At 51.7% G+C, this 12,418-nt stretch overlaps 5 protein-coding genes across 5 annotated transcripts; 1 reads left to right on the top strand and 4 right to left on the bottom strand.

The window, feature by feature from the left end:
* Positions 1-116: 116 nt before the first annotated feature.
* On the bottom strand, positions 117-1,987 carry EsH8_X_000280 (uncharacterized protein; the record flags this gene model as incomplete). The annotated part of the gene is made up of 3 exons (XM_083274368.1): positions 117-470; positions 525-886; positions 940-1,987. 3 exons carry the CDS (start codon positions 1,985-1,987, stop codon positions 117-119), a joined length of 1,764 nt encoding a protein of 587 aa, XP_083119760.1.
* Positions 1,988-3,288: 1,301 nt separating this feature from the next.
* EsH8_X_000279 (tubulin-tyrosine ligase) lies at positions 3,289-4,577 on the bottom strand (the record flags this gene model as incomplete). Its single annotated transcript, XM_083274367.1, has 3 exons — positions 3,289-4,246; positions 4,318-4,502; positions 4,575-4,577. The coding sequence occupies 3 exons, from the start codon at positions 4,575-4,577 to the stop codon at positions 3,289-3,291; spliced, it is 1,146 nt and encodes a 381-aa protein (XP_083119759.1).
* Positions 4,578-5,568: 991 nt separating this feature from the next.
* EsH8_X_000278 (YigZ family protein) lies at positions 5,569-7,283 on the bottom strand (the record flags this gene model as incomplete). Its single annotated transcript, XM_083274366.1, has 2 exons — positions 5,569-7,117; positions 7,171-7,283. 2 exons carry the CDS (start codon positions 7,281-7,283, stop codon positions 5,569-5,571), a joined length of 1,662 nt encoding a protein of 553 aa, XP_083119758.1.
* Positions 7,284-8,254: 971 nt separating this feature from the next.
* On the top strand, positions 8,255-9,589 carry EsH8_X_000277 (S-adenosyl-L-methionine-dependent methyltransferase; the record flags this gene model as incomplete). The annotated part of the gene is made up of 3 exons (XM_083274365.1): positions 8,255-8,385; positions 8,441-9,378; positions 9,432-9,589. The coding sequence occupies 3 exons, from the start codon at positions 8,255-8,257 to the stop codon at positions 9,587-9,589; spliced, it is 1,227 nt and encodes a 408-aa protein (XP_083119757.1).
* A 651-nt stretch (positions 9,590-10,240) lies between these two features.
* On the bottom strand, positions 10,241-11,285 carry EsH8_X_000276 (uncharacterized protein; the record flags this gene model as incomplete). Its single annotated transcript, XM_083274364.1, has 2 exons — positions 10,241-10,749; positions 11,222-11,285. 2 exons carry the CDS (start codon positions 11,283-11,285, stop codon positions 10,241-10,243), a joined length of 573 nt encoding a protein of 190 aa, XP_083119756.1.
* Positions 11,286-12,418: the final 1,133 nt, after the last annotated feature.

The raw sequence follows: 12,418 nt of genomic DNA, 5'->3' as shown, positions 1-12,418 counted from the left end.
TGCATATCCTCCGGTACCGACCGCGCTCTATACCGTGTGATCGGCTCCGGCCACGCCATCTTTAAAGCAACTCTCCCGACCTTCGTAAATCGGCTGTACTAGGCGCAACACAGGCATCACAGCTCCTCCTCCTCTATGTTCGTACTCGACGCAGTCGGCGCATTGGTCTGTCCTGGGGTATGCCGGTTGATGGCCTCATTGACTCCTGCGCTCATACTACTCGGCCGCGCCAGCCCCGGTTCGTCTCCAGAGGTAATACTCGGCCGGTGCTTCTTCAAGGGGCTACCAATCGTCGACTCCACTGTAACGTCCTTGCCGGCGGCTTGACTTGCGCCCATATCAAGTTGGCCGTTGCCTACGGCGGATGTAGGATTCGTTGATGACCCCGCAAACAGACCCGACTGGGCAACGTTACTTACGGTGCCTGCGTTTCCAAGGCGATCAGGTTCTGCCGAGTGTGCCCTTTTGAGCTGTTCATATCAAGTCAGTAAAAAGTCTCACATGTCAAAGGCCACGCCACGTACGTGAATGCGGTTTACACCGTCAGCAAGCTCTCCCTGGAACTGTACGTCCTCGGGGGCAATCTTGTTATCAACCTCCTTTTCATCAATATCCTCCATCTTACCGATGAGTTCACTTTCTTCGTCGTCATCGTCGCTGTCATCATTGAGCGCTCCGCCAACGTTGCCGTTGCTCTTCTTGCGGGCCTTTCGCCGTCTAGCAGCTTCAGTGTCCTGATCTCTGAAGGCAGAAAATCCAACAGTCCCGGATGTTTTCAGAGGTCCCAAACTAGAAAAGTCCAACTGTCCAGACCGCCGCTTGGCCGATCCCGGTGTTGCCTGCGTCGCCTTGGAAGAAGCAATGATTCCGATCTTTTGAAGTTGTCCTATATCACATTAGTCTCCTGGAAAGAACCATTGCAAAGACACGCAAACTTACTCTCTCCACGATAGAAGAACGTGAAGGAAGCATACGGTTTGTCAGGGCCGTCGATACCTGTAACAGTCTGCGTGCTAATGGTTTTCGGGTCCAGAGTCTTGGGTTTGGCAAAGCTTGTAGTATGTTCGACATCGGCATCAACGCCACTTTTCCCGTTGCCCTGATTTCCCGATTCGGCATCGTCGTCATCGTCGTGGGCGTCAAACTGAGGCGAGTACTCCCCTTTTTTGATCTCACCAGAAGCAAGTACCCGGAACATAAGTACCTTGATCTGACCCGTTGCTTCAGGTATCTCATCATCGTCGGACAAAGAGTCGGAATCATCCTCACCAAAAACCGCCTCGACGGGAGAGCCGTCGTCGGCACCATAACGTAGAGTGTCTCGGGGGCCGTTAGGACCTTCCTCGACTTGCATACTGGTACCTCCGGTAGTCGCCTTTTGGCGTCTACGTCGCTTCTCAAATTTTTGGCGGCGACGTTCCAGCTTCTCTGCGGCATCGTGACCTTGGAGGTCCAGTCCATTCAGCCAACGTTCTAGTCCCACCTCGCGGAACAGGAATTCGCGCTCAGCCAGGCCGCCACCCTCTGAGTCCGGGACCTGGACCCAACGACTGTTGACCCAGGTTTCTTCGCCAGGCCGAAGAAGGGTGGCAACTTCCTCCTTGTTCCTGCCGTCGAAGTATATATATGCGGCTATTGTCTCATTTTCGGAGTTGGTCATGGGAATGTAAGGGTTGACAACCCCGGAGAACTTGGATGGGCCATGGGCGGCAGTGGGAAGACCTCCGACGAACTGGGGCTTCGGGTACGGGTTGCTCTCGGTAGGCTTCGGTGTCGAATAGGGGATCGGCAGACCGGGTGTCAGGAGAGTAATAGATATGGCGAACTTGGCGGGCTCCGGCTTGTTGGTATCGGGGTTGATGCTTGGCTGAGGAACGGGTATGTAGGTACTGATTCGCGACAGGCGTGACTGCTTCTGCATGCCATGCTCAGGAAGAGGCGCCCCGTTGGCATGTATGCTGACGGCGATGCCCTTGAAGCAGGGCATGATTGCGAGGCAGACTAAGCGCGTCGGCGCGCCACACTCCGAAAATCGAACGGGAATCGGCGAAGAGCAAAGCGGAAGCGAGGTCAATTATTTAGGAGTGGTATTGGGCACGGTGGCCCAGGAAGTCGAGGCAATCGGACGCGGATGTCGTAGCTTGCAAGACTCGGCGAGGAGGGATGTTCGTGAGTGGACGATTGGCGGGATACGCACACGGGTTGCGGGTACAGATAGCGACGTGTAGTTTTCCCGAGTGAGGTTAGGTAGCCAAACGAGAGACGGTTTGACAGACAGTCCGACTCGAGAAGATCGAGGGCGTAGTCGACAGAAGTTGGCAGGAGCGTGGCAAAGCAGGGAGGTAGCAGTGAAGTCTAGGCAATTTAGGTAGAGATTGCTCGTCTTCACCGTCTCTGAATCGACGGGAGTGGATCTGACGAGTTATGGGACCTTGGGCGGGGAGGCCTAGGAGCGAATAGTGCGCATGATGCCCCGATGACTGGGGCCAGGTGCAGGTTGGGAGTATCCTATTGTCGGTGTCCAAACAAAATGTCGACGACGGGGAAGGAAATGATGAGGCTGAGAAATACTTGTGGCTAGTCAAAGCTAGGACAAGGCTCCTTTGTCGAGGACAACAGCGACAACGGCAGCGGTGTGGGAAGGCAAGCAACAGGCAGGTGAGGTGCGCCGTACTGAAGGCCGGTGCGCTGCGGGGGAGGGGGCAAGGTCTGTATTAAAAAAAAAATTGAAAATAAAAATACAAGTCAAAGCGAGCAAATCAGGAAAGGCTACAGGGAGCAATTCAATGAACTTTGCGGTGTACCATAGGGGGGAGGGAGGGGGGAGGGAGGGGGGAGGTCAAGGGAACTTACCTTAGGTAAGACTGAGGAAGAGAGGGGTCGCCTCACTTACCTGGTATTGCCTTACTTCAAAGTGAGGTCGGTGTACCCCGCTCCGCACTTCGTCTGTTCAAAACAAACTAGGTAGGTACTTGCCCACCCATCTTCCAACGTTTACAATTCCCGAGCACAAGACAAGAAAGGCCAAGGGCCAAGTGACTGACGTTCGTTCATTCGCTTCTGCCTGGCATCGCATCTGGGCAACACAGCTTGAGACAAGAAAGCCCCTGGGTCTCTGTAGCTTATTGTTGTCGGACTAAGGGTTAGTCGCATTATACGGCCAACTCTATGGTCATACACGGCTGCCATAAACCTTTCGTCTTCCTCTCCTGCAGCACATATTGCCATTGTTCCAGTCCAAAGAAATGTCGTTTCACAAGCTCAGCCTCGAAAACTGTACGTCACTCTCTACCGGTTATGCGATGACCTACGCCGGACACTGCTTGAACCTCCCTCGCTGTAACTCGTCCCAATACCCGAGTCCCCTCTGAAGCCGCCACGTCCGTCTTCTTCCTCCTCATCGTCTGCCTCGCCCCCGAAAGGAGCCAAATCCTCCATCCGAGGGCCGAGCTGTGACTCCTCCTTGACTTCGGGCTCGTATCTCAGTGGGGCTTGGTTCCCGTACGTAGGGAATGTCCTTGGGGCATCTGATAGCTCGTCGGCTCCACTTCCATCTTCTCTTTTGGCTCGACCCGTTGACTTTAAAGACGCCGGCTCCACCACTCGCCCAGCACCCAAGCCAGAGCCCGGTCCTGACCCTGAGAGACCAGACCATGCCAACCATGCACCTGCCATGAACAAGACCTCGGACGCCCAGAACAGCAGGATGGCGGCTGTTAGAGTTGGCAGGCGATAATGATACATAAGCCATCGCAACCCTCGGAGCTGGGCAGTCAACGTTACTGAGGCATGGTATGTCTCGATACTTTGGCCACCCTGTATTTCAAGATATGCAGAGGCTGGCAAGGAAGAACCTTTGGCCAACTCAACTCTTTCGCCCATGGGCACAGTAAGTACGCATGTTTGGGAGTCTGCAAACAGAACGTGATATGCGAGAAAGAGTATGCGCGACGCGAGCGATATCAGAGGATCTTGATACGGCACAAGGGCCGGACGCCGCGAAGAGAACAGAATACCTTTGCCATCAAAATGGCTGTAAGGCTCTGGAGGAATGTGAGGCTGGAGCCTGTAGTTTCCCGTCGACAGGGCTCCAGAATCTAATAGGTGGAGCGCAATCATGAAGTTGCCTCGATGAGTGTTGGCTGGTGAGCGGGGCATGGATAATGTGACGGACACGTCATACTCCTGCTGCGTCCTCAGAGCGGAGGTCGGGATGACGGCTATTCCGAATGGGTTCGCTCCTGACCTGCGGCCGGCGTAAGCTTGTCGAAACGTCTAATCTTGATGCCAGACAAATAGCAGGGCACAAAGACTCACCCATATTGAAGATGGACTGGGGTCGTTACCACTTGATCGGGTAGATAGTTGCGAAAAAAAAGTATGGATGCGATAGCAGCAAAGGGTAGCAGAAAGAGTGAGGTTCCTACGAGGAGGCTCGCATTCACAAGAGTCCGCTGCGCAGTCTTGGAGGTGGCCGCTCGGGATGCCTTACCCAAAACCTCCTAATGCGGCGTGGTTACGCCATGGATTAGCATTGATGATGACTGCAGTAAAAGGTAGCGCAGGAAGCTTACCATAGTCTCCCAGGCTGGTGGGACGTCGACGTCGTCGCTGTCGTCGCCGTCGTTGTACTCCAATCACAATGTGAGGGACTTGGGCCGGCTATGAGCATCCGCGATCACGCGTGTGAAATATTGTCGATGAGTATGGTGATCAGAGTTGGGGTCCAATATGTGTCCGCGCACTTGCTCCCGTCATCTGCCGGAATTGTTGGCGTGGAGCGCAAGAGCTGTACTTGGATGAGGTAGGCCAAGGTAAGAAAAAGGTAGAAAGACGCCACGGTACCGTACTTTTGCAACCGGGACAAGGCAAGGCAGAGAAAGCAGTATCGCGGTGAGGTGAAGTAGACGTGATGCAGCTGTCCTGAGGGGCAGGATTGACAAGGTATGGTCTTGTGGACGTGTAACCCAGACCTAAACCGAGCAAAGGGAAGGCGAGACCTCCAGCACTACCACATGGAATGTAACTTTCTAATCAGCCAATATGGATGGCTGGCACGCTCGCGCTTCCAGCTGGAATTCGCCGTGATTAACGCCGCAATAAAATACTAGGGAGGGCACCGTGGCTTACCTTTGGTGCCGAAAACAACCCAATATAGAAATATGTGACAGAGAGGATATACCTATTCACGCAATTACAATATGCAGTGCTTCGAAGCATGATTGAACATCAAGCTGACCACCAATTCACGTGATAATATTGCATAATGCATAATGTATTTACTATTCCGTGTTGGGCCAACTGCGTTTAATCACATAAATACAAATGATCACGTTCATATGATGCCACGGGATCCGGCGCTGGCAAGGCATTAAATTCAATAGATAGCCAACTTCGGAGAACATGTACCCCAATTGCCTCTCATTGATACTGGTTTAAACAGCCCACTGGCGGTAGCCATTGCACGCTTTAGCACCTTGGTGCCCTTAAGATGCTATGATCGGGTAATGGAAATATGATGTTGTTTTTATGTAGATGCATGTCAACTTTCCATCTCATCCCACCGGGCTATTTTTCATTGCACGGATTATCTCTCCGACGCAAGTCAAGTATTGTGCTAAGCTTCAGCCAATTCTTCGCACCCCATCCGGCCGTCCCTGGTGCTATGTCTGGCCTGATAGTGGTATACCAAGAATAAGCCCTTCGGTCCATCTCAAGCGGTGTCAAGTGGTCAGTCCAGCTGTCAAAGAGCAATCGGAGAGCCCCCAAAAGACGACCTACATTCCGCAACTTATCGGCTTCGACTGTTGATTTGCTCGGCTTCTTCTCTTTGGCCTTCGATGTTCTCAGCTCCGCAGTTTCCCCTGGTATCGTTATCTCGCCCGAGGACTGGCCGGACACGAAACTTTTGAGCAGGTACGCCCTTGCCGACTCTGGTCGATAGATTGCAGCCCCGACGACGGCGTTGTTTCGTTCGGTTGTACCCTGAGCATTATGGCTCCCCGACCCACCGCTCATTCTCTGAAGATCAAGTGCCCACAGAGGCACGCCGTCACGCCCAAGCTGCCCTTGAGGAAGTCTCAACCTATGTGAAAGCGCTTCGGTGACGGAGTTCCTGATAAGCCTCCAACGATCAGGCCCCAGAAATTCGCCGCCAAACCAACGGGTCAAGACAACAACGACATCAGCAACATCGGCCTCCCTAATCAACCGCAAGATGAACTCGCCACAACCAGTTTCACCGTCATCCTCACAAGCTTCAAGTATGTCGGCCGGCTTCCCGTGATGACCTCGCTTCCTCACCCGACAGGCCCAAGCGTTATGTGTTGCCATTTGTAAGTGCGGCTCGGCCGAGAGCAGCGCGTTGATGAGACCTGGCGCTTGTGTTTTGTCGCTGAGACTAGCGACTCGTGCGACAAAAGTAGATGACTTGAATGTGACTTGGCGACTGGCGGACCACGGTAATGCTGCGAACGCGGCGTTATCCTGACCTAGCGGCGTTCCATTTGAGAGGCTTGGTGCCGCATTGGACGCAGTATCTGAGGTCTCATTTAACACAGCCGTGGCCACCTCCACATTGCCTTCCGAGGCGTAGTCTCCCCTCTTGAGAACCCGCAGGGTTCTACCCATGATTTTCACGTGCGGCTGTCCTTCTTCCCACGAGCCATCCCCCCCTGCATTATTCGCCAGCCCAAGACTGACAGCCTTGGACTTGGAGTTAGCGCTGACAACGGCCTGGGCCAAGCTGAGGCGACTCGATAGAGGCTGCTCGGGCATCGTGTGCCTCAGAAGCTCTGTGACGAATGCAAGCATCAACGGGGCGCGGTTGGTATATATAGAAGCATCGGATATTTCGTCTTCGTCTATGATAATAGGAAGAGCCAGCCCATGCTCCAGCTCATTTGCAATTTGCTGCTGGGCTTCGATTCCGCTATCGAGATGCTGGACGGTTTTTATGCGTTTCTCACTGGAAGGGTTTGACGGCGAGTCTCCGGCTGCTCGTTTATTGCTAGGACGTTTCAAGTGAGTCTTGCAGGCGGACTGAAGAGATTTTGCCGCCTTAGTATCCAGGGCGCCCTCGACCACGTCGAAGGGCGCATCTGCAATTTGCTGTATACTATTGGCACGTTCGTGAGCAAGTGGAAGCCTCGGGGAAGAACCAGAACATACTTTCGAAGACCTACAGCTTGAAGCGCCTTGACCTGGCCCATGGCGGTTATCATTGGGACTCTACGAGTCGTAATGAGCCTTAGCAGCTCCTGGAGGTCCTGCGGGGACGACATTCTGGAGTGAACATATACGTGAGTGACAAAAAAAAGCCGGGCATAAGCTGTTATCGTTCGCTCTTTGGTGTGCTGTTATAGTGTCCGCAGAGAAAAGATGACAGCATGAGGACAAAAAGCACTCGTGTAACCGGTCAACTGATCGCGGACATTAACTGAAGGAGCGGGAAATCCTTGGCGGGAGTTGAGTAGCGGCGAAATCAATTTCTGGTATTTGATTACATTTGCTGTAACTCCAGGCCACAATTGTCTAGATAATCAGCTCTGGCGACTTAGGGCGGGCGCAGATAGCAGAACGAACTTTTTGTGTATAGTGACTGATACCCCATCAATTGAGACCCCGGGACCGTTTAATCGACGACAGAGATGATATGAAATTAGACAGCCAAAAGATAGTGGACGATGGAGTATCTTGAGTAGACTTTAAGGGCGTGTCGTGTCGTGGATCTTACCTAGCTTCATGTGTCTGCAGTGGATATACTGAGGTAGTGCGCTTGTGCGTCTCTATGTATTTGAGAAGGTGACGAGGCTAAGATGAAGTACCGCTATACATCTACGGCAACCCATACCTTGAGACAACATTCAAGGTGCAGATTGAAGCTGTGAATCGTCTCCTGAACAACCACATGCCTTACAAGCAAGTGCATAGGGTGTTCTAGAGGGGTAAAGACGTTGGGTATCGACTCCGCGTCCGGCCCCGTTCCGCCTTCTTAGCCCCACCCATGTCACCCAAGCTGGTACGGCCTGGCGATAATTATTTCCGGGGCAGGCTAGTTGGCACCTTGTGCGCCCTCCACGCTCTACTAAGCTCCGAGAGGGAAAATCATAGAAATGGCAGTTGAGGGAGTCCTGGGTTATCACATTGTCGCTATAACTTGCCAACATTATTTCTCACCTTATAATCACATTGAAAGACACGTTTCAAATGACAACTCTTCCCTGCTTTGCGCCTTTAATCACGAATTCAGCCAATGCTGCACGTCGCGACTCTGGGAGGTCGGGCTAGGTGGCCTGGCTGGAGACTGCCCACTGAAATCACTCTGATTCTGCGACGACCAGCGTCTTCTCGTCCGCAGAGGCAGAATACAAAATATCACCGCCCGTAAGCGAACTCCAGTCCCTCAAATGTCTATATTCTTTTGTTAACTGTCGCGCAGGATGAACCCCGCAAAAACCTATTCTCCTCGTCGCCCTACTCAACCTTTGCCTTCGTCCCTGGCTTCTGGCACACTCGAGACTGCCGATGCAATTTTCAAGGCGAGGAGGATTCCCTTACTCGCCTCCGGAGTGGTAGCACTTGGTCTTGGTATATACCTTAGCCTTTTAGCCTCCTCCATATACTCCTCACCCTGCAGTCATGGTTCAACACCGGCCCCAGATGCTGTCCCGACAGGGCGACCTAATGTCTTCACCAAGGAGTCAGCTCGGAAATTTGACCAGAGCCTCGATGGCTCAGAATGGCTGATGGGTATTACTTCTCTGCGGCAGAAACTGGCCGCCGAGGCCTCAGGGCATGTGCTAGAGGTCGCCATGGGCACCGGTCGAAACCTATCTTTTTATGATTGGAGCAATGTTGTTCAGCCGCAGTCAACATCAACCCCCTCCGCGGTAGCGCAACTGACAGCAGCGCCTAGAGCCAGCACCGAAATCTGCAAACCCACCCACACACCCATTATCTCATTCACCGGGGTCGACATCTCCGGTGAGATGCTCGGAATCGCCATCGAAAAGCTTGCAAAAGCTATTCCCGACTTGGCCAATGTCGAGCCAAAGGTTAAGAAACGAACTTCGCCATCCCAGAATCAAGGCGACGGTGGTGTCTTTTCCTATTTATCAGACAGGCTTCGAATCGTTCGCTCCGATGTACACGACTGCATCCCCCCGCCCATTCAGCAATCTTCTAGCTCACCCAAATATGACACTATTATCCAGACGTTCGGGCTGTGCAGTTTCGGCCAACCGGAACACGTGGTTAAGAACCTGGCCAGTATGGTGAAGCCGAATACTGGCAAAATCATACTTGTCGAACACGGCAGAGGGTGGTGGGGCGTCGTTAATGGTTTGCTGGACCGGTCTGCGACCTCCCATTTTCAAAGTAAGTTGCTTTATTTATGACAAGTTGACCAAGTTCACAAATTAATTCTCTAGAATACGGGTGCTGGTGGAATCGAGACATCGCTGAAATTATCGAGAATGCCGCCAAGTCGACGCCGGGGCTTGAAGTTGTTAAAATCGAGCGAGAATTTTACCATCTCGGAACCACCTTATGGGTTGAGTTGAGAATGGCAAGTCCAGGCGCCTCCTAATTCTGGTACGACGCTATGTTGTCGGGGATATGACTAAGTGAACGCCAACTCTACGCAACTTTGTATGCCTATGGATCTTTCATGGAATAAGGACAGGAGAGGTTTGTTTATTTCGTTTCAATCATACCCGACATTTTAATGTTTCCCTCCCCAACCAATGAACCCCAAACACCAAGCTCCGTAGGGTTTGTCGAATAAGCTGCTGTACAGTTACTAATACACAACATCCGGTCATCTTTTGTGCCTATTTCCAAAGCCAGATTGGTTCAACACAAACTGGGACGTCGTTAAACGACCTGGTCTCACTATTCAAAATCCATGCGGGGAACGAAAAGACACGAATAACCAAGAGCTTCATCACTCTAAGTTGCCCATCTTTCGCCGCCGCCTTTTTTTCCTTTCTCGCCTGCTCTTAACCCTTTCCGAATACATTTGTATCTGTTGATACCTCTTTTTGCCTCTTACATCCTAGTCGGAATGTTAGGACGAGAGTGACGAGAGACCGTCTGATTTTTTCTTTCTATCAACCGTGTGATTCGCAATCAACGACCCGCGAATAGTTTCGGCGGGGTATGGCATCCTTCGCGGTCAATTGGAATGGTGAGACTGGACGTGGAACGGTTCTCAGCTTCACGTTGTACATCACGGCCATCAACAGGAGTCCAGCAAACAGTCAAGCTCGTCGAGTTCAATGTTTTCCGGGCTATGATCCCACTCTAGTAGGTTGCCCAGCTTCAGCCAGCTGTCGCCATCTGTTTCCTTCTTGATGCTCGAAGGCATTGTTGCCTTGATAGCTGGGCTGGTAATAAAATGAATCGTGCCGGGACCGCTATTGACTGCGAACATGGCATCATCCCGGGTCGATTCATAGGCATTAGCAGAGTGCTCGCCAGTGCCTACTGACGAGAGCTCGCGAGCGAGCTTTCGCTTTTGAAGCCCGTCGGCCGTTTGAGTGAACTCGCGTTCATCCTTTTCTAAAGGTGGTGACGCACTTCGTTGGCTTCTTGCGTACCGCAGGCTGTTGGGGAGTGATCCAACAGGTGTTGTCGGCATGGCGAAGTCGTCATCGGCATCATCGAACTCGGAATTTGATAGGTCGACTTCGGGAGATGGACTCAGTTCCCTTCGCCGGATATCTATGTCGCTGTCATCGTCGGATCCTGACGCGATACTAGTGAGCGACGGGGAAATGACTGCCCGCTGGAGAATTTGTGATGACTCGGGGAAAGGTTGCCTCGGACAAGTTGTGAGATAAAAGTACGTGCGCCGAGGGTGTACCGGCTCCATTTCTTTGGCTAGAGAACAAGGTGCTTTGGGACTCCAGCAGGAACGCTTCAGGTAAGCAGCGAGGCGGGAAGAAATGATGGCACAAGGATTCGCAGAACTAAAAAGATGTCAGCTACTTGGCTTGAGCAGAAAGTTGGACACACAGATGCGGGTGTAGAAAGAAACGAATGAGGGTCTTTCGGATTGGCGCTTACTGGTTCACAATCTTCAGTTGCCGCGACAAGACGGTTGCCAGTTCCTTTACTAAATGGGGACGGTTCGCCGCGAGTTTTAGGTGAACAATGACGGCTTCGACAATTTCATCATTGATGCCTTCTAGGTTTATTTGCCTGGTAGGAACCGTACCACTGGGGGCGTCTCCCGTTTCATTTTCGGCAGTCGGTGATGGTGGAGGAGTGTGATCGAGCATGACTTGCTTGTCGGGGCGTTTCTGCGTTACATGTCTCTGCCGTGTCTCTTCCCCATGCGAACGTTTTTGTCTCTTGTTCGGGTGCGACGTTATTGTTGATGGGATTGTGATGCGGTTTGCCATGTTTTCAGAAATGGTTCGATTCGGGGTGGCGGCTGCCGCAGGGCTGCGAGACGAATGGCTTCCTGGGACGTGGATCCCCAAGGAGGGCAAAGACAGTGATTTACGGCGAGTATTGTACGGCATCTTGTCGGTTCTGCTTGATGACTGCTGGTCTGTAATGGGGTGATGGGAACGAGATTGGCAGGTTGGGCAATGGGTATTGCGTTTGGACAAAACATTCAGGAGACAGGGAGGGTTACCGGACAGAATGATATCGTAAATGTAAGGGTCTTTCTGTTTGGGGGGGCGGATGGGATTTGCGCGCCCAGCAACGACATAATACTGGGGAGGGAGAGCTCGCACCCTTTTTTTTTTCTTTTTTCCCACTTTTTTTCATGCTGCACCCCGGTCACAGACGTAAGGAGGACTAACAAAGTGGGAAAGGCGGCATGTCTCCGCTCTTCTTGCCGATGCAGCTAGGAAGAGATTTTTTTAGTGGATAAAGGGCTGGTGTACCTCGGTGCTTAATGGAAGGCTGGATAAGATACATCAGCAAGACATGGACAATGCCAGAAGTACCACCGAAATACACCTGTGCTGATTGGCTAGTACGACTGGCGTGGGTGTGGTTGTGGAAATACAGATTAGGCTGGGGTACACCTATAAGAAAGTACCTAGGCTAGCAAGCAGGTAAAGAAAAAAGCCTATAGCTATAAAACCCACTATATAGTATATAGTAAAATTTCTTAAAACATATCTTAAATAAATAGTGTACTAAATAAAAACAATAATTTGATATATATATTATTTTACTTTATTATATAACTTAAGTATATAATAAATAAAGAAAATATAGTTTAAAAATAATAATATAAATAGTAATTCCGGCACGTGGGGCGTAGTGATCCTTGGGCTGCGGCAGACCCCACGGGTTGGGGGGAGTGCTTCTTGCTGACATCGTAAAGAATAAGATCGTCAGTTTTTCAGATGATGAAGAACGGGTTGGCAGGCAGGCCTGTAGGAATCAGGCT

The sequence above is a fragment of the Colletotrichum jinshuiense genome, chromosome 10, assembly GCF_051148585.1.
Source record: "Colletotrichum jinshuiense chromosome 10, complete sequence".
NCBI classification, from domain to species: domain Eukaryota; kingdom Fungi; phylum Ascomycota; class Sordariomycetes; order Glomerellales; family Glomerellaceae; genus Colletotrichum; species Colletotrichum jinshuiense.
This window is presented reverse-complemented; position numbering and strand designations above follow the sequence as displayed.